This window comes from Phocoena sinus, chromosome 3, assembly GCF_008692025.1.
Source record: "Phocoena sinus isolate mPhoSin1 chromosome 3, mPhoSin1.pri, whole genome shotgun sequence".
Taxonomy (NCBI): domain Eukaryota; kingdom Metazoa; phylum Chordata; class Mammalia; order Artiodactyla; family Phocoenidae; genus Phocoena; species Phocoena sinus.
The window spans coordinates 24,440,318-24,468,015 of NC_045765.1; the positions used below are offsets into that span (position 1 = coordinate 24,440,318).

Sequence of the window (27,698 nt, forward strand, 5' to 3'; positions counted from 1 at the left end):
TCTTAAAATGGGGCAAGTGAAAAAAAAAGAAAAATAGAATAAGATCCTTAGCACAATACCATCTACCTATGCATACAAAACAGCTCTACATATTTTTAAAAGACACACAGGCCCAAGGGCTGCCAAACATCAGAGTGATGCTTATCTGGGCAGGGGAAGGCGCGAATGGGAGCGGGGATTGGAGATGAAGCAGAAAAGTCAAAACAAGAGAAGGGGCTTGTGTGATGATACCATGCCCTGAACTGAGAGGTCTGAAGAGCTCAGCCTGGTACCAGGCAGGGAGGAGGGACAGGCACCCACGCAAAGACGATCATTGTGATCACAATCCTGGCTGCACCCTGGGATCACCCGAGGAGCCTTTAAGAAATCTGAATGCCTGGGAGCCACAACCCCCCACCACCACCTCCCTGAGGTTCTGATCTAATTGGTCTGGCTGCAACCTGGGAAGTGGGGTTTTCAGAGCCCCCCAGGTGATCTCAACGTGTAGCCAAGGCTGAGAACCACTGAACTAAAGGGTTCTAATCCTGGCTCTGCCACTCACAAGCAAGTCACTTCCCTTCTCCAAGCCCTGGATTCTTTATCTAAAAGGGGCTAAGTTGCCCTATCTTGAGGAAAGACTGAATGTCACAAGAGGGGGCACCTGAGGGTCTGGCCACAGAGAAGCAGCGCTCTCTGCTACAGCTGGACCCCCCTGCAGGAGGAATGCTGGGCTGAAAGCACAATTTCATCAGGTAAGAGAAATAGGCAAGGCCTACGAATCCCTTTTTGTTTCTGAGACTTAATTTTGGCTCAAGTTCCAGGGCAAATACAGTGTACCCCTGTCCCACCAGATGGGGAGGACACTTCCCAGATGAGGGTTGCCAGATAAAATATAGGATGCCATGTTACATTTGAATTTCGATAAACAACAAATTCTTCTCTACCCAATATTCTGTAATAAACTCTATGGGAAAAGAATCTGAAGGGCTTCCCTGGTGGCGCAGTGGTTTAGAGTCCGCCTGCCAATGCAGGGAACACGGGTTCGTGCCCCGGTCCAGGAAGATCCCACATGCCGCGGAGCAGCTGGGCCCGTGAGCCATGGCTGCTGGGGCTGTGCGTCTGGAGCCTGTGCTCCGCAATGGGAGAGGCCACAACAGTGAGAGGCCCGTGTACAGCAAAAAAAAAAAAAAAAAAAAGAATCTGAAAAAGAATGGATATATGTATAAGTGAATCACTTTGCCTTACGCCTGAAACTAACACAACATTGTAAATCAACTATACTCCAATATAAAATCAAAATTAAAAAAAGAAAACAAATTCTTTTATAACGATGTCACAACTATTGCATGGGGTATACTTGTACTAAAGAGATTATCCATCATTTTTCTGAAATTCAAATGTAACCGGGCATCCTAAACTTGACAACCTTCCCCAGATGCTGCTTTAGCTTGGTGTTGAGGGTCTATCCAGTGTGGTCTGAGAGAGGTGAGGGAGGGATGAGGGGTCCCTATTCTGAAGTTTCACAGCTGAGACCCTCTAAGGGAACTATGTTACCCCCTTGTTCCTACTGAGGAAAAGGAAGCCAGAGGAATTTGCCTGACACTAACATCAGTTGCTTTTTATTTATCCACTTGGTACTGTGGACACCACCCTCAGAAGCCCAGTTCTTCCAGCAACTGGGAGGGAGGGACCCCCTTTATGGTGGGATTTCTTTGGTTCTCATGTTGTGCCGGCAACAGCAGAGTATCTATTACCCAGGCTCAAACCGTACAAAATCATGACTGTTTCGCTTTCTTCTTATTTTTATTATAACTTTTTTTTTTCTGATTATAAATCATTGTTGATAACTTGGGGGGGAAAAAAGAAGAAGAAAAACACCCATAACCCCTTTACCCCGATGCAATCAATGTCAACTTCCTCTTTCCCTGGGAAGGAAACATTTATTGAGCCTTGATCACATGTCAGTGACCTCTCCATTATCTCATATAACCTTTAGAAAGAAAAATCACTTTATTGCCCTTTCTGATTATAAAAGGGTTTTTACATATATATTAAAAAAATAACTCATAGAGGTAGTAAAGAAAAGTGAAATTCACCTATGATCCCATCAGGGAGAGATAGCATTCCTCCTAATCTCATTTCGCCATCTGCATGTAATTGTGAACATTGCCCCGAGGCACCTGTGCTAGCTGCTCCCAGTCAACCAGCTCACTGCAGGCACTACTGGCAGATAAGGAAACTGAGGCTCATGCCTGCCACCTGCCACTGATGTTCCAGTGGGCCCTCTCCTTCCCTCCAAGGGGCGTGGGATGCTGGAGGGGCTCAATAAAGGCTTGTTAAATGAACAAATGAACAGGAGCAAGAGTCCCTGACTCCTCACAGGCTTGTTCAGTCTCATTAAGTCATCAGAGGCTGCTTCCGATTTGTATTTTTTAAAAATCCTAATCTACTTGCACTGATTATGGAGTGGCTGTGATTTCTCGGCTGTTACCCTGAGACATGGGCTATCTGAGGGAACAGGTGAATGAGGCCTGATTGTTTTCCTGCTCTATAGGAATAAAGAGCTCCAAAAAAGAGTGACAGGAGATCTAGAGGAGGTTTTAGAAACCTACATTTCCTGGAGGTGAAATACCAAAATCTTCCATGGAAAAGAGTGTAGGGCAACACAGTTAAAATGCCCAAGTAAGGCCGCAGCTTGGAGGGTGGGTAGCTCTTCATAATTTGGTCTGCCTAAGCCTGGATTTCAGGCATGTGCTTCAGCTCCCATGCAAATGGGCAGAGATTCTTGCTTCTTAGCTGTTATTTCTTGAGCGCCTTCTATGTGCCAGGTGCTGTGCTGCATCCCTTTCATACACCATCTCACGTTCCCCTGCCCAACAATCCCACGAGGTGGGTGCTATCGCGAACTCAATTTACAGATGAAGAAACTGAGGCACAGAGAGGGTTCGGTCACCTGGCTAAGGCCACATAGCTGGCAAGTGGAGAGCCAGGTGTGGAGTAGAGGTCCGTGTGACTCCCAACCCTCTGCTCCTAACTGCTCAGAAATTCTGCTGCCTTTCTTCTCCTGGAGAGCTGGGGAGCCTGAACGTATACATCTCCCCTCCCTGCCCAATGGTGGTGTGGGTGGTGGTAGGCAAGGAGCCCGGGGCCAGAGTTTTCCCTCAAGATGCAGGGCTGAAAGACCAGAAACAGCCCAAACATTCAGATATACAAACTGTGGTGCATCCATATCACGGAATACTACTGGACAATAAAAAAGGAACAAACTTCTGATACACCATCAACAGGGATGAATCTCAAAGACTTTGTGCTGAGGTTAAGAAGCCAGACACAAAAGCATATACTGTATGATTCCATTCATGTAACGTTCAAGAAGAGGCGCAATAATCTACAGTGAAAAATCGGAAGAGCGGCTGCCCCGGGAGAGAGGGGGGCTGCCTCAGAAGGGGCAGGCAGGAACTTTCTTGGCTTACGGACAGGTGTATAAATCTGTCAAAACTCAAACTTTAGATCTGTGCGTTCACTGCAGGTAAATGACATGTAGGGCTGTGTCCCCTGAGAAACTTGCTCTCCTTTTGCTCCCCCAGAAATGGAGGCTGGGTTGGCTCAGGTGCCACCTGTGACTTCAAGAGCTAAGGTCGCAAACAGAAAGCAGGTCCATGGTTGCCAGGCGCTGGGGGGAGGGAAGGATGGGGCGTGACAGCCCAATGGGTATGGATTTCCCTTTGGAGTGATGAAAACGTCTTGGAACTAAATACAGGTGATGGTTGCCAACTGAATGCCACCGGACTGTACACTTTAAAATGGTACTTTTTTGTCATGTGACTTTTTTTTTAATTTTAAGCGGTACGCGGGCCTCTCACTGCTGCGGCCTCTCCTGTTGCCGAGCACAGGCTCCGGATGCGCAGGCTCAGCGGCCATGGCTTACGGGCCCAGCCGCTCCGCGGCACATGGGATCCTCCCGGACCGGGGCACGAACCTGCGTCCCCTGCATCGGCAGGCGGACTCTCAACCAGTGCGTCACCAGGGAAACCCTGTCATGTGACTTTTACCTCAATTTCTTAAAAAGTTTAAAGAGAGAGAGAGAGAGAGAAATAAGGTCTTAAGAGCAGCAGACTTGTAGCCCCATGAGTTCTCACCACCTCCTCTGTTACAGCCAGAGCCACACTTGCCTGCCTGCTTCCCCAGTGGACCTTGAGCCCCTTAACCGTGGGCCTTGATTCGATAAATATTGCCGACTGCCCGGGCACTGTAAATACTGGAAGACTAGGCCATATGTTTGACTGCTGTGCCAGTAAATGGATTGTCAGTGAATGAACGAGCAAATGAATAAACACGTGTGACTGAGTGAATATGTGAATGAGTGAATGAATGAGCGAGCAAAAGCACAAATACTTGCATGAATGAGTGTGCAAGCAAGTGAACAAGGGAGTGAAGGAATGAGCACAGGAATGAATGAAAGAATGAGTGAATGGGCATGGAACTGAACGAAGGAGCAGGTGAACGAACCTGGGCCTGACCATGGACTCTGGACCACACCCGTGTGGGTTCCAATCCTGGCTTTGCAATGCAAGTCATTTAACCACTGCGTGCCTCAGTTCTCTCATCGGTAAAACGGGGGTGGTAGGTTTTCGCCAGAAAGAAGTGAGTTGAAGTGTGTCAACTGCTTAGAAGACGCCTGGCAAAGTGAGCCCTCGGTTTTCATGAATGTTACAGAAATACACATTCATGCGCGCGGGGACCCACTGCCTCGTCCTGGCGGCGCCGCCCTATCCCCCTGCCAGCGGGAGCCGCGACCTACCGAGGAGCTGCACCTCGTCGGTGATGCCGTAGACGTCGATGAGCGCCCAGAGAGGGCCGCTCACGGCCACACCGCAGTGGAAGAGCACGGGCTCGCCGTCGTTGACGCTGTAGAAGACACGGCCGTGGCGGTCCGCCCAGTAGGCCAGCACAGTGTCGCGCAGCGCCAGGTTCTCGGGCAGCGCCTTGGCCCAGTAACCGGGCCGCGTGACCAGGTCAGGACAGGCATACTTGGGGATGTCCTGGGCACTCATGAGCGATGGGTCGTGCGCCGTGAAGCCGAAACGCAGCGCTCCACTCCAGCCCGGGCGCACGGCCACCAGGCGCAGCCGCACCTGCTCGTATAGCCGGATGGGCCGCTGCGTGAACGTGACCCCGTTGCAGAAGCTGTTGCGCCGCGTGGCCCGGCGCGAGTGGCCGTCCAGCCGCACGTTCTTGCCCTTGGCCTGTGCATGGAAACGCGGCGCTTCGCCCAGGACCGGGCGCCGCTCCGGGCCAGGGCCGCAGCAAGGCCGGGTGGCCAGGAGGCGCGCGGGCGGGCTCGAGTCTGCGGGAAGAGACAGGCAGGAGGGTTAGGCGCCCTCGCAAACTGTTAGGCCCCTCTGAAACTGTTCAGAGCTGTTTCACTCCCAGACAGGCCAACACCGATGAGCTGGTCACAAGAGCCAGGCTGGGGTCAACTGACTTCTCCATCCCCATCAAATCCCTCCACATCTAGAGGCTTCCTCCAAAAGCCGCTTGTGGGCTGCAAAGTCCCTCTAAAGGGAACAGCGGCCTTGGATTCTTGGGGAGTAGTGGGGAGTCTTTGGTTGCTTTTCTCTGTGTAATTTTTATTAAAAAGCAAGGCAATTGGGGCGCACTCTTGGGATCCCCAGTGCATCCTGGAATCTCAGCTCTCTGGCACTTCCTGGCTGTGTGATATGCAGGAGATCCTATCACTTCTCTAGCCTGTTTCCCTGCCTGTAAAATGGGGACATTGTTTAACTCACACAGCTGCTAAATGAACATGTGGATGAAGTTCCTAGAATACTGCCTGGCACAGAGCATATGGTTAATAAGCAACTAATAACATGATCGTAATACTGAGGTTCCAAAGGACACCCAAGCCAGGATTCTGACTTCCCTTCCCCTTTACCCACAGAAGAGGAAGGCATTCTTTATAAGCAAGCCTGGCTTTTCTAGAACATACACCTTTCATAATTCATTTCCATGGGAATTTTGCCCCAAAGGACCTGGAGAATCTTGGGATAGTCTCCTTTCAAAGGATCTGGACACTGGCCACAAACCCAGGTGACCCCATCTGGAGGTGGGGGCATCATCCTTCCCACCTTTCCTCCTCCATCCCTGGTTACTTACTATGCATTTCCTCATTTAATCCTTATAATAACCGTATGAGGGAAGGACTACCATTATCCCCTTCATGCAGATGAAGACATGGTGTTTCAGAGAGGTTGATTTATTTGCCTGAAGTCACACAGCTGGCTTCACTAAAGGCAGAGCTTCAATTGAAGCCATGTTTGTGTGACCTCCGTCCTGCCTTTTTAGCCATTTTACCTTATTCTCTCTGCTGTTTAGGAATCAACACAGGATGGACAGAAGGGCTGGGCTGTAGACCCCTGACGTAGGAGAGGGATGCAGAGGCCACCTGTTGATTCCTTGTACCCCTAGGCAGGCCTGCTAGGCATTGAACTGGTGGAGGAGGGCTGCAGGCAAAATGCTCAGTCCATTATTCATCCATCCATCCATCCATCCTTCCATCCATCCATCCGTCCTTCCATCCATCCATCCATCCTTCCATCCATCCATCCATCCATCCATCCATCCACCCACCCATCCATCCATCCACCCATCTATCCATACATCCTTCTATCTACATATCCATCCATCCAACCATCCATCCATGCATGCATCCAGCTATCCATTCATCCATCCACCTGTCCATTCATCCATCCATCTGTCCATCATCCATCCACCCATCCATCCATCTTTTCTGCAGATGCGTCTGCTGGTGTGAAGCACTGAGGGAGCACAGGTGATGATACAATCCTGCCCTTGTGGAGATCTGAGTCTCTCCGTGGAAGAGAAGACACACAGATGAATAGACAGGAACATTAGGGACCGATAATAACAATAGAGACCCCATTAGGCATTGGCATTGGGGGGCTGTTAGGCCCAGAGGAGACCCCAGACTCAGCCAGGGGCCGGAGGGCAGGGGGTTATGTCCACAGAGCCAGGTCTTAAGGGAGTCTACATTCCAGGCAGAGGGAACACTAGGGGCAGAGGTGGGGGAAGCTGGACTTGGAGGGGAGGGTAAGTACTACGGTAGGTGTGACAGAGGGTATCTGAGGTTGGGCAGCCACTGCTTTGCAGGGGTGAGGGGTGAGGGTGCCATCGCATCATAGGGACCAGCCAGGAAGGCCTGGAACGCCAGCCTGGGAGGCTCAGAGTGCACACCACGGGGAGAGGGAGCCACTAGGGGCCTCCGGTGGAACAGGCCGGCACTGCCTGTTAGGGGGGGCCCCTAAGGCAGAGAGGAGGGTGGACACAGAGCCAGGCTGTGGGCCATCTCCGGAACCACAAAGATAAGAGTAAGGGACCACTGGACAGCAATTCTGGCAGGACAAAAATCAGACGAATGGGGGAAATACTGCCCGGGTATAAACCATCCGGACAGGCTGCCCAGGACAGCAGAGCCTGTGTTCTCCACGCACGCTGTGGCCTTGTACCAGCCACCCAACCCTGGGCGGCAGTCTCTCCTGTGTCTAACAGGCCGGATTCTCTCCAAGGTCCCCGCCGCTGGCAACCTCTCCCGGAAACATTAAATAGGACTAGAGATCAAGAGCACCAAAGACCACAAGCCACCGTTATTTGATTATTTTTATCTCAGCTCCCATCACCGTTGTTTTTCCAACCTTACCTCTCAATCAGAGACTTTCTTTACAAAACTGGCTTGGGGATCCTAAGCAACTGTTCCTTCAGAGTGGCCTGGCGATTTCGATGGATGCTGGGGTGTGGAGAGATACTGCTTTGTTACTACAAGGGGATGTTTCCTGCTAAACCAGTTATATGTTAGGATAAAAGGCAGCCAAGTAACCAGCGAAGTTTACATATTTGTTTAATTTTGATTATATGATCCAACATCCTTCAGGGAATGAGGGATAAACACTACTTTTCCCTCCTCTGAGGCCGGAGTCCTGATGTGAGATAAAGAAAACCAGAGTGAAAAAGTCTCTAAGAGGATGTGTTATTTACACAAATTGAAAGTGCTCAAAATGAAAGAACAAAAAGCAATCTGCAAATTGTACACCAGCGTCTGCTTTTAGCTCAGCTCAGGGAAAGCAGCTTCTACACGAAACAGAAAACTGTGGCCATGGACCCCACGGGCCTCGGAGAACATGCTAGTTCAGGGACGTCAGTGGAAAACCTGAACTTTGTCATTTAAATTACAGCAATAAACACTACAGCCATATTAGAGAAAGTTTGGGAAGAAGGAGAAAATTTCGCCTCCTCTCCCCACATTCACACCTTAACTCACATTGCATTTTTCATGTTGGCCTTTATCCTGCCTGGCCCTTATCCACGGAAGAACCACTGGCTGTGCCCTCACTAGGCGCCATGTCTTGGGCCGGATGTTTCTGATACAAGGTTGCAGTTAATTCTCAATACAAATCCTCGCCCACAGGATTACTGTCTTTATTTTCCAGGAAAAAAAACTTCCTGCGGCTACAAGGAGACATGAACCCAGCTCTGTCTGACCCCAAACCAGCGCTCTTTCCTCCTGTCCTGTCTTTCCTCCATAAGTAGCACAGAAGTACTGAGCACTAAGTAGTACTGAGTACCTTTTCTAACTTCCTTGCAACCAGAGCACACATTTAATTTTGCCTCCTGCCTTTTCTTTCCTAACTCAACATTATATAAAAAGCATCTTTTCCCACATGGCTCCCAAGCATTCACTGTTCTGTTTCACCACTGCAGAATATTCCACTGAGAGCCAAAATGTCCTCTGCTGTTCCCCTCCTGGAGATGACTTCAGCTGTTCCCCCAAATGGCTGAGTCCATGGGCACAGAGGTTCCTGGCTGCTGGTGCCAGGACCAGATTTAAATGGACACCCTGTCACTGGTGAGAAGGTGTCACCTTCTGCCAGGGAGGGGCCCCCAGCCCACACCAGGGACCAGACCCTTTCCTCCCATGCAAGGCAGAGTCTCCACTGGCCTCGTGCGGGTGTGCCTCCCTCTCTCTGGCCAGGAACTCGGTCTAGAGACTCTTAAGAACAAGGCAGGGGGAAGGAGTTTCTATGCGGTGGGAACCGAGGGGAGACTCTGTAGTCTCTTCCTGTGTGTAGGAAGGAGGGGACAGTCCTGGCCCACCCCTCATGGTTAACCAAAGGCTGCTGCAGCCCCTCCAAGACCAGAGGGAAGGGTCTTTCCAGCGTTTAGGCAAGGAAGCAATGCCCCACTCGAAAACGTACGAGTATAGATTTTGGGGGGTGGGTGATGAGTGGCTGTCAGTATTCAGGGAGGAGGGAGCTCTGTTCTGGCTAAACAAATGTTGCCACTGCCAGCCTTGGGCTAGTACTTCAGGAAAGCGGGGGGACATCAGAACTGCTCCGCGGGCTGCTGCTCTGTGATTTACTCACATCAGTGCTTTAGAACGGCCCTCACGGGCTCTGGGTTCGAACCCATGCTTTGCTGCTAATTTGTCTGAGGGGCCTTTGGACAAGTCACCATCTGTGAATAGTGTGTGAATGCAGAGCCTCATCTCAGGCTGCTGGGAGGAGCGATGAGAGCACAGAAAGCTCCCAGCAGGAGTCCCAGCACACGATGGATGTGCACTCAACGTTCCTTCCCTCCCCTGCAGGGAACATCAGGTCCAACCCCTGGGTAAGCCCCTCACTCCATCTCTCCCACACTTTTATTTTCTAAATCTCAGTGTGAGAGGCGGTTAAAAAGAGCACAGGCTTGGAGTCAGGCAGATGGGGGTTTAAATTCTGGTTTTGTTGTTTCGTAGCTGTGTGATCTTGAGGTACATGCTTAACCTCTCTGCCCCGCCCCCTAACCAGACCTAGAAAACTGGTAAGAGTCATCTCCACCCTGCACGATTCCTCTGAGGACGAATGAGGCCAGCTGGTCAGGCTCGGTGTGTGGCACGTAGTAGGTGTTCACTTAACACTGGGTTTCCCCCCACCCCCCACCCCCTTTAGTTACCTTATTTAATGTCTTTGCCGAGAAAAGGTTTACTCCTGGGTCGAAGATGGCTACTTGTAGGGTCAGGGGATTATATCCTGCAATGTTTCTCCCATGGAGGGTTGGTAACCTTGGCCAGGAAAGGCCTTTTGAAAACCCCAGGGTCATTTTCCCTGGGTGTCCAAGGACAGAGGCCTATTTTTAAGCCATCCCAGCAGCGTCCCAAATGTGCACTGTGCCACCCCTGAACGATGCCCGCTCATCGCCCCAACCCAGCCTTTCCTTTGATCTAAAAAGAGCCCAAGGAAATGGCATTTACTGCCAGGAGGATGGCAGGAAGCAACAGCTCCAGCTTCTCTGGCTGCCGAGATGACGGCCTCCAGCTTGCTGGCATTCAGCAGATGGCATTCTGGCTGAAATTTTCATCAGATTCCGCTCCACCGGGAAAGGGAATTGCCAACTGCGAGGACAGTCTATTCTACCCCCTCCCTCTCACTAGAGGATTTAACTAGCCTTTTACTGAGCCTTCGTTATGTGCCGGCACAGGCCTTTGTGTATTGAGTTTACATTCTTACAACCCTGCAGGGTAGGTTTTACCACCTTCATTTTCCAGAGGAGGAAACCAAGGCAGCAAAGCTGGGCAGTGGCAGGAGAGGGCCAGGCTCGGGCCCTTCCTCCCATCCCTGTCCCCTCTCCAAGGCGGCCGCCTGTGGCCTTTGGGGGCGGGGGTCGTGTGCCTTGCTGAGCACAATGACAGCTGTACCGGCCCCTCTCCCACCGAAACACACCCACACTCCACTCACACAGTCCGATGTACAACTTCAGGGGCTTTCTGAACCCGCACAACATCCCACCTCAGACTGTGGACCTCCAGTAACAAGTCTCTGTTTCAAGTGACAGAGGTAGGAAGCAACAGGGTGCACGTGTGTGTGCACACGCGGGCTTTAGAGAGGAAAAGGCAAGGCTGGCATTTGGCAAGGCTTCCCGTCACCCAAAGCAGGGCGGGGATATCAGTCTCCTTTGGCAACAGAAAGTAACTTTTCTATTGGTGGGTTTGAAAGTGGATTAGAAAAAAATAACCAAGCCTCCTTCACCTCTGCCAAAAAGGGCAGTGACATGCATCCAGCAGACAGACTCCAGCCTAACAGGACTTTGTTCTCTGTTTCAGAGGCCTGGTCAGCCAGCACCCAGGGTGGAAAGGGGCCAGCCCACACTTGGAAACTGCCACCAGGCTCCTCCCCGCTCCTATTCTCCGCAAACAGAACCTGGTCAGCACAGTAGAGCCGGAAAGGCATAACACTCCTGTCAGCAGCTGCAAGGAGGCCCAGGGGGGAGGCCGGAGGTCACGCGACACTGCTCGTTGGGAGAAAAGCCCTCTCCTTCCAGGTCTAAGTGGCAGCCCTCTTGGCTCAAGTGGGCTCAGATGCACTGAGTTCCCAGGGAGTGAGGTCATCCCAACGCCCCTTCCAAGCGTGTTCAGCAGAGTTGGGATTCCCAAGCCGGCTCCGACCCTCTGCTGGGCCCCTCGGTCGAGGTCTCTTCTTGATAAAGGGACCCAGGAAGCTCCAACTTCAGAAGCGCCGGCTCCCAGGGTTAGGACCCCACTGCTGCAGAGGGTGGGGGGGAACGTGCCTTCATTCTTTTTCAAGTACATCACTTCCTCCTGCATCTGACATTTAAGGAGCATCTGCTCCACGCCAGGGCCGCACTGGCTGCAGGGACGCATGCACTGACGAGTCACACACAGTCCCTGACCCCAGAGCTGAGAGACCAGCAGGGGGCATGGACACAAGACACCATGACTGCACAGGGTGGTCAGCACGGAGGGCTGGGGCCATGGGGATGCTTCTCAGAGGGGCCACTCTGCAGTCTGAGAAAGAAATGGCTGGGGGTGGGGCATGATAAAGGATGGGGAACCGTGTTTCAGGCAGAGGGAACAGCACAGGCAAAGGCCTGGAGGTGAGAACAAGCTGAGCGCCCTTGGGGAACTGCAGGGCATAGAGCGTAGGAGGGAAAGGGGAGGGTGGAGAGGGAGTCAGGAGCTACAACACAAAGGGTCTTAAAGGCCTAGCAGAGGAGGCTAAGGTCCTCAAGAAGGCTCTGGGGGCCACTGAAGGGTTTGGAGAAGGGAAAGAGCCTCTGAGGATCCGTCTCTCTGAAAAATGAGATTCAAGTCCTGGGCCTTCCCATAGAAACTGCCCGTTCCTTTCTTCCCTGCCTATCAAAACGATCTGGCACAGCTGGAGCGGGAAAACCAGTCCAGGTTTCAAACGCAGCGTCTAACCGCTGGCACGGTCCTGACCCTTGGCATCTGCTTCTCCTCCAGGTAGCTTCTGGCAGCTGCCTGCTAAGCCAGCTGATGGGCCAGCTCCCTCCTTCTCTTTGCCCTGATAGCAGCCACTCCCCCAGCCTGGGTGGTGCCCAGAAGCCTGGCTGTTCACTCTCCTCAGCCCTAGATGGGCACCTTCAGGGCCCCTGTCCCAATTTTGAAACAATAGGTCCACTGGCCCTGCTTTTCAGGCTCAAGAGAAGCTGGAAACTCTCCTAGAACACCAACTGTTCTCACCTCTGGAGCTGAGGAAATGCTCTTCACAAACCCCACGGCTGGGTGGTGTTTGCTGGCCCCGAGGGGTAGGAGCCCACCTCTGTGGCACTCCCAGTGTGTGCCGGGGGCTCACCACACGGCCCGTTCACTCATGGCCTCACCCTGCCAGGTGGCTTCCAAGTGAAGAAACTGAGGCCCAGAGAGGCGGACGTCCTGGCCAGAGACCACCCAGCCTGTGAGGCTAGTGCCTGTTTTTGAATCTGGTCCCGTCTGACCCTGAAGGTTGCATCCTTCCTGTTTTATGCCTCATTCCTCCCAAGGTCTCTCGCTTACCCCCTGACCTACAAGAAAAAAGTAGGCTATGTACAAGAGGCATAAGCCACCTTCTGGGACAGAGGTGGAGTGAGGCCCTGGCTCGGTCTCAGAGAGGGGCAGGTGTGGTGGTGGATGTCATCAGTCAGCCTGTTTTGAGCGACTCAAAGGCCGCAGGTTGGCAGAACTTGGGAGGAACAACAAGCAGCATCTAAAGAAAGGAAAGCAGTGGCAGATCATAGCAGGGGGATGGAACCCCAGAGCCTAATGTCCCCAAGGCTTAAAGGGGCATTGGAGGTGGGGCATGATCAGAGAGGCAGACCTCCCAGGGGGCCATCCGGAGCCACCGGACTTCCTGTGATCCTCCTGACAGTGCTGAAGGGGGTGACTGCTACCAGACCCACTGCTGGTGAGGAAGGGAGGATCAGAGAGGCTGGGAGAGCTGCCCAAGGCCACACAGCCAGGAAGTGGCGGAGTTAGCATTAGAACCATACCAGCCTGGCTCCCAAGGCTAGGAAGAAGATGCTATGGGTGCTTTGGGCTAAGTGTAGAAGTTATCCCTACAGGGAAGGAACAGAGCCTGGCACACAGTAGGTCCTCAACTAAAGTAGATTCCTTCCCTGCCATGTTTGGCTTTGAGGCCCACAGAGAAGTGACTCAAGGGTGCCCCTCCCACTCTCCTTCCTTCTCCAAAGATCCAGCTTTCTTTTCCCTCTCCCCCTCATCTGTCAGACTGGCCTTTCTCCAAACGTCTGAGGGCTCCCAAGAGCCACTGAGTATAGATTGAGGATGCCTGCAGGAAGTCTGCATGGGCTTCTGCCCCTGACCCAAGAAGTAAAGGATGAATGTCGGAAATGCAAACTCAGGAGTCCTGATAAGAATCTCCATGTCATACATCCTAAGCTCTGATGATCTGAGAGTTGTTGGCTCACTGGGGCCTCTCTACATCCTTATGAACCCACTTCCCAGATGAGGACGTTAGGCCCAGATGAGGAGGGGATGGCCCAAGGTCATGGTGCAGGCAAACAGCTGGGTCAGGATTTCACTCAGACCTGAATCCAAAGCCATGCACACACTTAACCATTATGTGGAATTGCTTCCCTAGCCAGCCAGCGAGTACTTTAGGAATCTATTGCAGGGATTTGAGAGGTGAGACCCAGCAGGACTATTTGGTCCTATAGCTCCTCTCCTTTTCATCAATTTCAAGAGCACAGATTCCTTGCCTTCAAGGAATCCAAAGTCACCTCTGGCAAAGAGGGTGAGACATGCCCATTTACAGAGTCCCCATCTTATGCTGGCTCAGACTTCTCATGGAGTCTCCTATTTATTCCTCATCACAATCCCATGAGGGGGGTCACCATCATTCTCCCCAACCTAAAGATGGGAAATGAAGGTTCAGAGAGGGGAAGTGACTTGCCCAGGGTCACTTAGCTTACATAGAGGAGAACTGAGGTTTGAACATGAGACTACCTCCAAAACAGTGCTCTTTCCACCACCTCTCCTGGGATTCCAGCCAAAGACCCCCACCTGTCATCCCTGTGTGACCCTTTGCAAGGCTTTTGTCCTCAGAGTCCTGATCTGCCAAATGGGAGGTGGGACATGGTGATTCTGAGCATTCTCGGAATTTATGAGATGGGTGGGCATCTCCTTGGGGAAAAGGAAAGAAAACACGTGCCTGAGGGCTATAATTATGATGTAAACAATGTTTAATGTTGAGGATGCAAACAGGACACACTTGTTAATAGCTGTGGGCCTTGTGCCGACTGCCAGTACTGCCCCAGACACCACCACCCCACCCGTATCCCCAGACGGTTTACTCATTAAAGAACTCTCTCCCCTCTGCCCAGAGGTGATACAAGAGGCCAGCTCTGAGCTGCTCTGAGTCCTGGTAATAAGGAGAATGAAGGGGAAGGGAGGAGAGCGAGCTGGCACTGATATCCAAGAATGGCTGCTGCTCAGAAGTACCTGCTGCTAAGTGTGGAAAATTGCTGAGGCTGGGAGGTCACAGGGGAGGGAACAGACCCAGAAGGGGGCAGGTGGCTTCATCTTTCTGTGCCTCAGTTTCCTGATCTGTAAAATGGGCCTAAAGCCTCCCAGCATGCAGAACTGGCAGGGGGATTAGAAAAGTGAGAGATTATGAAGGGCCCTCCACGCGTTCAGTAGATGAGCACTGGCTAGCACTTCTTATTAAGACCCCGGGATCAAAAGGCACCTTAATGGACAATTCATCCCGGATCCATCCGATGCTCTAGTTGCCTCTACAATGTCCATGTCAGGTCCCAATTGGGCTGAACACCCATGCCACTCTGGCAAAGGGTACTTTCTCCCCGACTGCCCTCATTCCACTTCCAGATAGCTCCCACAGTTAGAAAGTTCTTCCTTTGACTGAACTGAAATCTCATGTGATGTCCACACACGTCTGGTCATGTCTGTGTTTGGTCCACAGTACCCTTCCCTATCAAGTCTGCTCCCCTGTCTCATGGATCTGCAGGCAGCTCTCAGGTTCCAAAGGTTCACCAGGCTATGTTGCTGGGGATCCTTTGCCCCTCTGGGGCTGACGTGGCCCTTGCTTTGCTCTCCAGAAAACTCTCAGGACATCAGTCGTCCCCTGGCCTGCCTTGAAAGGGGGTTGGAGATCTACACATCAGACTTTGGGAATATCAGCTGGAGTCCCCATAAGCCACCGGGAGAGTGGCCCTACCCTGCCATGCCTAAAGGTGGGATGTGAGATAAACAACCTCAGAAGTAGGTGAACAGCTGAAAAAAAATCTGCCAGACAAATCCAAATGCTCACAAGTTTCTGCTCAGTACTATGAAGGCTTCCAGGGCAAATGTGAAATGCCCCCCACCTGACCCCCTGTCTCGACCTGGCAGTCATCCATCCCACATCAACATTGCTTCCTTCTAGCGGGAATCATGTTGGACTACCCAAGCTGTGTGCCCTTAGGCAAGCTACTTTCCCTCTCTGTTCTCTCAATAGTTATATGGGACTAAAAATAGTAGCTCTCTCACAGGGCTTGTCCTGAGGGCTAAATGCAGGTACCTGCTGAGAACAGTGTCTGGCACAGCCTGGCTGAGTGATACAAGCTAGTGGTTATTATTATTCTTTTGTGTCTGTCTCCCTTGGGAGCACCAGGCCCAGCAGGGAGCAGAGGCTTGTTTGTCTAGTGAATACATAATCATAACAGGTGCCCCCTGTGAGCACTCACTATCTGTCAGAGGCTTTGCAGGCCTGAGACGTAACATCACCATCTCCTTTCTGCAAAAAAGGGAATCAGAGCTTAGAGAGGTCAAGTCGTTCGTCTGGATAATAAGGGGCAGAGCTAAGACTCAGACCCAGGGATGGAGGCCCCCAGCCTGTGCCATTACCAACTCTGTTAACAATGACAGCACACCAGGGGGACAGGATGCTCCTGGCCTGCAGGAAAGCCTGGGTGCAGGGTGACAAAGGGCGCTCACCCTGGCCCCAGGCCCTTGCTGACCGACTGGTAGGGGCTGCCTGGAGCTCTGGGTAGCAGCCGGGCTCAGGGGAAAGGATGTGGGTGCATGGTGACACCTGCCAGTGGCGGGTGGGGATGGCCGAGCACGGGCCAGCTTTTACCAGGCAGACACATCAGGAGCCTGAGCCCTAGTCAGGCAGGAGGAAGGGGTGCAGAGCTCCAGTTCACCCCTTCTCCTCCAGGGCAGGATTCCCAGAGGCCACCTCCACCTTTTTAGTTAGAGTCTCCAGGCCTGGGGTGAGATGAGCGGGGTTGGTGGATGGACCTTTTCTGTAGGCAGCATCATTCTGGCTGCTGGGGACAGAGGTGGTTCACCTTCCCAGGACAAAGAAGGTAAGAAGGTGTGCCTGCAGGAAGGACAGCTTGTGGGGAGGGGGGACTCAGGAGCTCAGGATGAGGCCAAGGGGCAGCAGCCCCAAGAAGCCCCCGGGGGGCAGCGCACCATAGTGATGGGGGAAGGGGCTTTGGGGGTCAGGCAGGCTTAGGATCAAATTCCGTTCTGCCACTTCCTAGCTGCCTGACCCAAGGCAGGTCTCGTGACCCTTCTGAGCTCAGTTTCCTCATCTGTGAAGTGGGAGACTACTTCTGGAAGGCTCGTCCTGATGGTTTAAAGGGGATGAAACAGAAAAAGGGCCTGGCATGGGGCGGGCGTGCTGCAGCTCTGACCACTCAGCTACACCCCCCAGGTGGGCGCTCACAACCTACCGCACGCTGGGCCCCTTCCTCTTCCCTCTCTGCTTTAAGCTCTCACCACACACCTGGCTTCTGGGCTTCTATTTTAAGCCCTTATAGAGCACCACCAAGTACAGAAAGCCCTTTGGTCCAAAAGAGGACAGAGCTGACTCTTCTTGTCCGTGGGGAAGATTAAACAGCCTGTTCTGAGCAGACTTTGCAGTCCAGCCCAGCAAACACAGCACATCATCCTGGCAGGGAGTGTGGCATCTGAGAAAGCTAAGTCTTCTGACTGCAGGCCGGCCTGCAAGAAACCACTCTTCCTCTGACCTGACCTCTACCCACCGCTTTGACCTCATATTGCCACCCCCACTTGCCCTGGGACCCCCGAACTCTGCAGCTCCCCCTTCACATGCCCCGTTCTCCCTCCCCTCAGGCCTTTGCACATCTAACCCTCTGCCTTGAACAGCCTTTCCCATTCCCTTGTGGCTAACTTCTCTGCTTTCCGGTCTCAGCTGGATAGCACCTCCTCCAGGAAGCCTTCCCTGCATCCTCCTCTAGGCTCTCACAGCCCCCTGGGCTTCCCCTCCCCCACTTACCAAACTGCCCTGTCCTTGTTAGTCTCTCCCACTAGACCTGGAAGTTTGGTGAGCCGATACCAACTGCAAAATGCAACCTGCCAGGCAGATTCTTCTCCTCAGAAATGAGGTGTCTTGGACAGGGCTCAAGGAACCCTTGGGAACTGCTGTCAGTGCTATGAAAGGGATGACTCCCAATCCAGCCCCTCAGCTCGGGGCTCGTGGTCACCTGGGGCAGAGCTTTCAAGGCAGGAAGCGAAGGGCACTTGTCAGCCAGCCCCGTCTAGGGACCCCAGGGGCAGGCCTGAGGCCTCTCCTGTCCATGGTGCCAACAATAACCATGACAATGACTGCCCTGGACACTGTGCTAAAGCCTCCGCCCGCTCTGTTCCGTTTAATGTTCACGCCCACCAACTGCAGGGAGCTACGAATCCTCCCCACTTGCAGGGAGGAAACCGAGGCACAGAGAGGGGAGTCCTTGCCCAACATCACTCCACTGGGAAATGGCCGCGCTGAGATTTGAACCCAGGTAGCCTGACTCCAAGATGCATGTCTAGACCCGGACACCAGACCTCCTGCTGCTGTAGACCAGTGAGTGGGCTCACCATAGCCCTTAACCACTGTGACCCATGGAGAGAAATGCATTTGACATTGCGACACGCAACACGCACAGGTGCACGCACACATGCACAACTGAAGGCAAAGTTTCTGAGGCAAAAATACTCTTCCCACGTGAAAGCACTCGGTATTTTATTTTTTATCCTATTCTATGTCATTAGGATTTTTTTTGAAAGGGGGTCGTGCATGACCCACAGTAGACAGACAACAAGGCCAGGCCTTGTTCGGGGTGTTGGGCATCGGCCCCTCCTTCTTTGGGGCACAGGGTAGCAGCACCTTACGCTCTGCAGTGATATAACCAGTCACGTGACCTGCTCTACTAGAGCATTCTATCCCTCTCCCACCAGTGGCCAGCTCCACGGGGCCCGCCTGTGGCTGTCCATCCCATTCAGGGCGGAACCCCAGGGCTGGCACACGACACATGCCCAACAGATGTCAGATAAGTGAACGAAGGTGCACAGTCAGGAAAATGCAGAGCAGGGCACGCCCCAGGGTCACCCAGCCTGGGCGCACGGCACTTAAGCGGAGATCGGGATGGCTTTGGTGCAACTGAGCTACAGAAGACCCTAAAAGCAGGCAGAAAAAGATGACATTCGAATGGGGGAGGCAGACATTCAGTTGGACTTTCCTTCAGATGTCGCCTCCCCCAGGAAGCCTTCCCTACCCCCCTTTCCTGCCTGGGGAGAGAGAGGGGGAAGGGAGAAGAGGTGGGATAAGAGGGTAAAAACAGAGGGAGGCCCCAGTTCCTTCTGGCTCCAGATTCTCCACAGGCAACTTCTCCGTGTTTCCTATACATTGGACAGACCCATTCCTCTTCCTCACTTCCACTGATGGACAAGACTGCTCCATCCTTTCCCCCAACGCCCATGCCAGCCCCCAGCATCCTCGCAGGCCCTCACCAAGGAACCTTGACTAGCCAGGGCCCCTGACCATGTGTTGACAGCCTGGTAGGTTTCAGGGCTGTTGGACGAACCACTATCACTTTGAGAGGCTCAGGCTCAGGCCTCTGGCTCAACTGGGAGGCTATAAAAGTGATTCTTAAAAAAAAAAAAAAAAAAAAAAAAAAGTGATTCTTCATGACCCAGTGGGAGAGAGGCAGATGGGGCCAGATCAGACGGGCAAGCCCAACCTAACTTTACATTGTGACTGGGTAAAGGAGGAAGAGGCGTGCAGAGAGAGGGGAATGTCACTGGTTGGGTCATCCGTGCAGCCACCGTGATGGCTGTGAGAGTGACAAAGGCTGCTGTCCTCCCTAGAGCTGAGACAGTCCAGATCCAGGGAAAAGAGTGGCTGCCGGGCCCTCGGAGCATTACCGCCCACTGCCAGAGGGCAGCAGATCTGACCCATGTAGGCCCAGTAGCCACACGGTTCCGCATTCAGGTCAAATAAAGAAAGAGGCTCTACAGGAAAGGCACCTGAGTGGCTCAGAAGGAGCAGATGCTTCCGGTCTGGACGTAGCATTTGCAGACTGACCATCTAGGTTAGGAAGATTGGTTCTCCCCCTTATACCGGTGAGCCTTTATCCTTTACCTCTCCAAGCCTCCATCTGCCTCCCTGTAAGATGGGGATAAATATAGCCCCATCTAAAGCGTTGTTATGAGGATCTGAAATAGGTAATGTGGGTAAAGCCCTTGACTCAGGGCTTGGCACAGAGCAGGGTCAACACGCTTCCCTCACTCCAGAGCTCCAGGATACCACTCACTGAACTAACACTAGAAAGGGCCGTTGACTGGGTCAAGCATGGACTGACTTAATGATTAAACCCAACTGACAGTTTGAATTCAGCCTCTTCTCCAACCAGAACTACGGGTGAGCCCCAGAGGCGTGTGGAGGGAAGGGACTGAAAACGTGCTGGTGGGAGAAGGGGGAGAGTTCCTCCTCCCATCCCCCTCCCTGCTGGAATTGTGCCCTCCTCTCCCCCCCACCCCACGCACGTTTACACGTTTCTTTCTTTGCTTTGCAAAACCCAGATTAAGGCTAAAGGAGTGCAGAAAAAAGGACCATGTAGTATATTACAAACAAGACAGACCTGGGTCTGCTAAGCCCAGCTTTACCACTGCCTTACTGTGTGAGTTGGGGCAGGTGTCTCAACCTCTCTGTGCCTCAGTCTCCTCATCTGTAAAATGGAGGAGAATGGCACCTTATTTTGCAGGTCTGAACTGCAACTAGAAAGGGAATGGGTAATGCACACAGTAAGAGCATAGCAAATGCAAATTCCCATGCTGAACCCTGCACACTTGTTTATAGGCCACTGATCTGAATTGCTGGTGCCCTTTGTGAGGGCCACCAAGGGGCTTTCCCTCAACCGATCATAAAAGACATTCTTTTCTGGGGACATTTCCTTACTGTATACAATAGCATGCCAGGTGTACTCTGGGGCACCCAATAAATGGTATCTGAACCATGGATGTCAGGGGAAGACTGCAGGACTTTGGAACTAAATAAACCTGGATTCAATCCTGGTTCTGCCAACTGGATGACCCATGTGAAATGGGATGAGTCATTTTACCTCTCTGAGGCTTGGTTTCCTTATCTGTAAAATGGAGATGATAATCCCTACCTGGCAGAGCTGTTGCAAGAACTACATTCATTTGTTCAGCAAATATTTACTGAACATCTCCTGTGTCCCAGCCACTGCTCCACATGCTGAATATACCACAGTGAATAAAACAGGCAAAATCCTCCCTGGGGAGACAGACGATACACAGCTACCTACATGTACAGCATGGCACGTGGTGAGCCATGCTAAGAAAAAACACAAAGCAGGGGAGAGGGAGTGGGAGACGATGGGGGCAGGGGCAATGGCAGGAGTCGCGTGGAGCAGAGACCTGAAAGAAGCAGGGGGAAACCATGTGGAGATCTGGGGTAAGGATGTTCCAGGCAGAGGGATCGGCAAGTGCGGAAGCCTTAAGGAGAAGCATGCTTGGCATATAAATGAAGCCACATATGCAGGAAGCCTGGCATGGAATCCAGGTGCTCGGCAAATGCCAGCTCTCTATTTCAAGTCCCGTAGAAGGAACCCCACGCATGTGTCCTTTTCCTGAGAATGAAAGCACAAGGATTTCTACAGGGCAACACTGAGCCAAGTGTTCTTTCAGCCTAAGATGCAGGCAACATGTGAGCTCCACCGCCAATTTTTGGGCTCCCGCCAGGCACCAGGCTCTGAGCTGGGCAATCAGGGATACAAGATGATCAAGACGTGGGCTCTGTCCTCAGACAGCCCCAAGGCGAGTAGTAGAGACGGGTGATGACAATGCAAAGTGGTCTGATGAACAAGCAGAGACAAGAAGGTATTTAGGTGGCAGAGCAAAGGTGTGGGTGGTCAGGGAAAGCTTCCTGGAGGAGGTGACAACTGAGCTGGGTTTTGAAAGGTGGACTAGACACTGAAAGGATATTCCAGGTGTGGGGAGCATCACGTACTGAGCACAGAGGTGCAAAAAACAGCACAATGTGTGTGAGAAACTAATTACGGGCAGGTCAGAAAACAATAAATGTTTCTTCAGGTTTTTGGCACCTACAGCCTGATGTGGCACAGGAATGCCAGTTCTACCTCCTTCCTCAAACTCAACGCAAGCTTCAGCACCAGTGGAGCTTGAATTTTCCACGATTAGCTACTGCCATGAGTAACCGACCTTAACCTCAGGCTTCCAGCGCGGGGTGGCCCTGTCCACAGAGAGAGGGCCGAGTGGGATGGAGACTACATAAATATCCAGCTATATTTAGCCCGCCTAGCGTGCCTCTGTCCCTTCCTCTACCCCAAGGCTGACCCACAGGTGGCAGAATGGCTTTTCTACTAGAACAGCATAAACATTTTTTAATTAAGAAATCCCACAAAGGGGCTCATGTCTTTGTGGCTGGGAGGACATCTGCTGCTCTATTTGCCAATATCCCTGGACACCTCCAGACTGGGTGGTGGGTTCTCCCCATCCCAGCCCCATCCCCATCCCCATGCCGTCAATAGCCTTGGCCATAGGAGGCGTGGCCACTCTCAGGTAAGAGGACCTGGATTCGAATCCCACCTCTGCCACTGATTAACTGGTGGCGCTCTGCTGGTGACTTCACCTCTCAGAGGATTTGGTAAATTCTGTGTGCAGTGGCCTGAAAGCTGCCCAGGGGCTTATAGAGTAGAAGGAGGGGCTCCTCTCCTATAAGTGGGCCTTGGGAATGTGGGGCTCAGCATCATCCATTTCAATCCCTTCCAGGGGAAGAAATAATTATTTTTTGATATATAATTATGAAGGAGAGAGCTATATGGGACTGTTAGAGCACAGAGGAGGTGATATCTCCCTCTCCTCCTAAAACCTCACATATGTGTCTCTCACCTTCTGCCTAAAGGCTGCTACAAATGCCCAGCCTTAAGGCAAAATAAAAATTTATTCTAAAGACTTGGCAGGGAGGAGGGTGGGCAGAGAGACATAGGTCCCAATCCAGACCCCCTCCCCACTAGCAACATGGCCTTGGGTGTGTCATTTCGCCTCCAATGAAACTCAATTTCTTCATTATAAAATTGGAATACACACCTTTACCGTGAAGCTTCTTTGCATATCGCGCTGGGGTAGGCAAAGTGCCAGACACTGAGCCTCCAAGCCTTTGAGCAGCGCTGATCTATTCCCACAATTATCAGGTGTTTTCTAGCAAGGCCTCCTCTGTCTTCACACCCCCACCTCCTTCCAGCTCTGGATCCCCTTACTCTGGCTCCGGAAATTCTGGGGCGGTGTTAACTAGGGGGCGATGCGCTCGACAGCGGCGACTGCAAGGGGCTAGAGAGCTCCCAGCTGAGCAGACACCAGAGGGGGGCGCAGCCAGGGTGCGCGTGGGAACGTGGCCAAACCAAGGGAGCATGTACCGCGGGGGCGCTGAGCGGCTGGTAACTGAGGTACCCCTGTGAGCACCCCCCCCCCCCAACTCTCAGCCGCTGCAGTCTCGGCACAACGGGCGGCTTTTGGCCGTCGGAAGCCCTGCGGAGCCTGGTTCCATTCACCCCCCTGGAGCGCCCCGGGCTCCTTCATCAGCGCCCTTGGGCTGGAACAAAGCCAAGGGGTCGCGCAGCATCGTCCCAACGGCCCCTTCGTGCATCTGGCCAAAGCCGGGAGAAAGAGCACCGGGGTCCCCAAGGTAACCAGGACGCGGTACCCGCCCTCCGAGAGCGCAAAGCTCAGCCGGCTCCGCGCGCGCTGAGCCGGGAGTCGGGAAGCACCAGAGATTCCAGCCCGCCGCGCCCGCCGAGGGCTCCAAGGGTAGGTGGGGTGGCTCTCCGGAAGTCACCCAGAGGGTCCCCCGAGGAGAGAAGAACCTCAGCGCCCGCCTCCCGGGAGGGGCTCCCCGGCGTACCTGGCAGGGTCCTGTGCACAGTGTTGCCCATAGCTGCGTCGGGGCGCGGCGTTGGCGGTGGCGCGCTCGGGACGCACGGAGGCTAAATACGCGGTGGGCCGGGAACCCGGGCCGGGGTCGGGCTCGGGCTCCGGGGCATCGCGGCTGCACTGGCGAGCCGGCGGGCTGCAGCTGGGGAGGGTGCGGTGAGGGAAGCAGCGGCGGGAGGAGGAGGCGGAGCCACCGGCCGGGGCCTGCCGGCTCCGCCCCCGCCTCCCGCCGCCTCCAACCACGCGGAGAGGGGCGGGGCCGCGGCCGCAGCATCTTTTGAAAGTTTGCACCGGGAGGCGGGAGGGGAACGGCCGAGCCTCCCGCCCTCGCGGCTCCCGCGCCCGGGGCAGGAAGGCGCGTTGGGCAGCTGGGTGCCCTCAGGGTGCCAGGCTCGTTAGCCTGCTGGCCTTTCTGTCATTAATTGCAACACTTTAAGAAGGCCTACTGTGTGCCAGGCGCTGGGCCACAGGGGGCCAAGCCCTCGCCCTGCGGAGCTTCTATGCGGGGTGTTGAAGGTGCGGGGGTAGGGGTGGGGGATGAGGAGGTCCGGGACGGAAACACAAGCACAAGGTCACCTCGGACAGTGTAAAGGGCTTGAAAACAGTTCAACCAGGGTGATGGGTTGGGGTGGGATCTCGTGCCTACAGGTAGGAGAAACCTAGGCAGTGTCCAAAGGTTGGGAGGAGGGAACATATATTCATCAATTCACTCACTCGCTCATTCATTAAAATATTTATTGAGCACATCCTATGTGCCACAGGCTGTGCCGGGCACTGTAGATACAGACAAGCCATGCTAGTCTGGTGGTGAAGACAGAAATAGCAAGCAATTAAGATCACATAATATAATGATCAAAGCCAGGAGGAAAATAAAACAAGATAAGACTGATGGGGTAACTCTGCTGCGGGGCTCAGGGAGAACCTGGGGGCGTGTCAGCTCCATCTGATGCACGGCAAAGAATCGGCATGGGAAGAGCTGGAGACAGTGTCTCTGGCAGAGGGAGTAACAGGCATTCCTTATTCATTCATTCACCCCACAGATCTCAGTACCTCTCCTGTGCAGGAACCCAGACCACACTCAGTGGGGCATGAAGCCTGCTAACCCCTGCCTTCATTGGGCTCCATTTTTCAGATCAGAACACTGAGGCTTAGGAGGTGAAATGATTTGCCCAAGAAGACCCAATTCCAAACCAGTTTTTTTTTTTTTCCGGCTTTACTTTCCATGCTCTTGTAACCTTTATGACCTTATGAAATGTGTTATTACCCCCACTTCACAGATAGGCAGATTGAGGCGCAGAGAGTGGAAAACAGGTGCTCCAAATTTCCCAGTAAGGGGCAAAGCTGGCCTGGAGATATGTGATTGAAGGATGGGTATCCGGGAGAACAAGCCCCCGCCCGCCCCCAGCCCCCGCAGCTCAGTTTCTCTGGTGCCTTCTGCCTCGAATGCCTGACCCATCCCAAAAGGGTTCTCGTCCTTCAAGGTCAGCTCAAAGCCTCCACCTCTGGGAAGCCTTCTCTATTCCCCACCACACCCTGATTTATCATATACGTCTGAACATAAGGTTGGCTTGTGTTTGAGTCACAATTTCTCATATTACGGGTACTCTCTCAGTCACTTATTTTTTAAACACAAAGTCCTGTTTGGGAAAGGTGCAGTATTTCCATATACCCTCAATCCATGTGAGTTTGGGATGGTCAGTATTATTATAAAAGGAGTCTAGGAAATTTTACTCATATAAAGCAGTGCAGTGCAAATAGGATTTTGTAACTGCAAGTGTCACAAAGGTAGGGTCACAAAGGGTGACGGCAAGGGAGGTTGTCGTAAACAGGCCTTTTAAAGGTCACTTTCAGAGCACCCAAATAAGTGGCAGCGTTGTGCAGATCACAAACGCACCCCTGCAAATGAAGCCCCAACTGTCCTAATGCAATGCAGATGGTACCTGCAGAGGGGACGCAGTGTCCAGTGGTCACCTGACGCTTGGATCCAAAAGGGCTGTGTTTTAGCATCTTGGTCCCTGTGATTAAGATGTGCTCTGGAAAACCAAAAATTCTTTCCCCCCAGCCTCCCACCAGCTGATGGTGACACTAGTGTCAAAGCCACGTGTAAAGAGCTTGAACCAAGTAGTTTCTTGAAATTTTAGATTGGACAAAAGCAGTCTTTCCAAATTAATATTTTATTAAATAAATGAAATATTAAAAATTTAAATATATAAAAGTGATTTAAAATATATCTCTCTCAGTAAAGAAATAAATATTACAATAGCCGTTTGACTATTTCGTCTCCACGCCTTAAAGTTTATATTATTCAACTTTACTGTGCATCTTCTCATTGGGAGAATAGGGATTGCCCTTAACCTTTACTTGGGTGACCTAATATTTGGGCATATATGGTAGTTGCTCACCCCTCTGAGGTCCCTCTGCACTTTTTCTTTCCCTCAGGGTAGGTGCTTTAGCTGTTACCCCTCTGTCCTCTCCATTGGCAGATGGGAAGCCTCCTGTGGACAGGACCCAGGACATATTCACTTATGAACCCCCAGTGCCCAGAGTAGGAGTAGCATGCCCAAATGCTCAATACACATTTGAAAAAGCTGACTGCAGAGGGGCATTGCTCTAAAACGGGAGAAGAAAGGAAAGAAGGATGGAAGAAGGGAGGGAGGAAGGGATGGAAGAAGGAAGGGGTAAAAAAGAGTTGTGAAGGAATGAGTTTTAGTTGATAGCAGCCCTGGACTTGGGTGTCATCAATAGTGACATGTGTGGGGAGAAACAAATAAAATAGGGATGCATTAACAGAAGTATAGTCTGTAGAGCAAAGGAGGAGCTTGTCGCTCCAGTGCATGATTAGACCATTCTGGGAGAAGTTGCTTTGGTTCTGGGCGCCACACTTGAGAAGGAAGACAAAGTTGCAGGTGGCTTTGGGAGAGAGGGAGATCCCAGTCACAGGAGGTGTGCAAACAGAAGCAGAGGATGCGGGGCATCCTTGGGCCGGGACAGCAGCCTCTAGTCATAACCTCTCCTGGCTTTGACTTCCACACTGCCCCCCACCCTTAGCCATATCCAAAACCGTGGAGACAATGCTACCCTCCCTTGGCACCAGGACCCGTGCTTTGGGTTGCAGGGGCCCCTGGGTGGGGCTGCCTCTCTTGACTGTGCAGTGTTGGCACAGTCTCCCATGGCAGTGGGTAGAGGGAGGGCCCAGGCTCTGCTCCCTGGCATTGCTCCCTCTGGGCATGCCCTAGCAGATCCTGCCCCATGCATGGCAGGCCGTCAAGTGCACCTCGTAAAAAGGGCACGCACTGAGCTGGTGGGGGTTATGGCCACTGCAGACCCCTGGGTAGAAGACCCCTTCCTCCAGGGAATCCAGGGGTCTTTGCACAGACTCGTCCTTGCAACTCAAGAACTGAGAATCCAGGCTACAGTCAAACCACAAAGCTTGGTTTTAAAATTGCTACGGGAGGCCTCTACTTTTCAGCAAACTCTGCCCATCAAACCTTCGATTTCCAAACCCAGCGGTCTTCACCCACAAAAGCAATATATTTTCAGTTCCTGGTTACAAAGTGCCAATCATGCAGTGGGCACCAGGCTGTGCCCTTTGAGCGATCCTCCTCACAGCCTAGTAGCGTGCTCATTAACATAATTCCTGTTTGACAGGAGAGGAAACGGGAGTGAAGGGCGAAGAGGGAACTGCCAAGTTCACACATCCAGGAGGAAGTAGAACTCAGAGACTTCTAGCTCTCTCTCTCTTTTTACAGAAGAGGAAACAGGCTCAGAGCCACAAAGCCACTCATCCAGTGTGGCACAGTGGTGAACAGAGGAGCCAGGTGTCTTGAGTTTTTCTGGCTCCCATACCTATGTTCATGCAGGGCCACCCACAATGAGCAAATCACGTTTGTGTGGTACTAAATCTGGCCACAGTTTCCCTGGCAGCCAAGGCAAAAAGGGAAAGAAGCCCTGGCACATGGCTTTCCTTGTCCTGTTCCCTTGCAGATACATACTTGGTGCTGGCATCAGTTCCAAAGGGGAGCTCATCACTGGTGCACAGGAAGGCTGAATGGACAGAATCTTCCTCTAGAGTCTACCCAGAGACACGTCAACAGCATTCCGATGGATGGGTCCCATGGTGGCCAACCGAAAACACCAAGCACTGGCATTT

General features: G+C 52.6%; 1 protein-coding gene across 1 annotated transcript in view; it reads right to left on the bottom strand.

The window, feature by feature from the left end:
• The window catches only part of NEURL1B (neuralized E3 ubiquitin protein ligase 1B), a 37,622-nt gene extending 13,941 nt beyond the window's left edge, over positions 1-23,681 (bottom strand). The window contains exons 1-2 of the mRNA XM_032625121.1: positions 23,520-23,681; positions 4,781-5,326 (exon numbers count right to left, since the gene is read on the bottom strand). Coding sequence (XP_032481012.1) covers positions 4,781-5,326; positions 23,520-23,550 — 577 coding nt within the window. The 5' untranslated portion in view covers positions 23,551-23,681. The remainder of the gene's footprint in view (positions 1-4,780; positions 5,327-23,519) is intronic.
• Between the last annotated feature and the right edge of the window lie 4,017 nt (positions 23,682-27,698).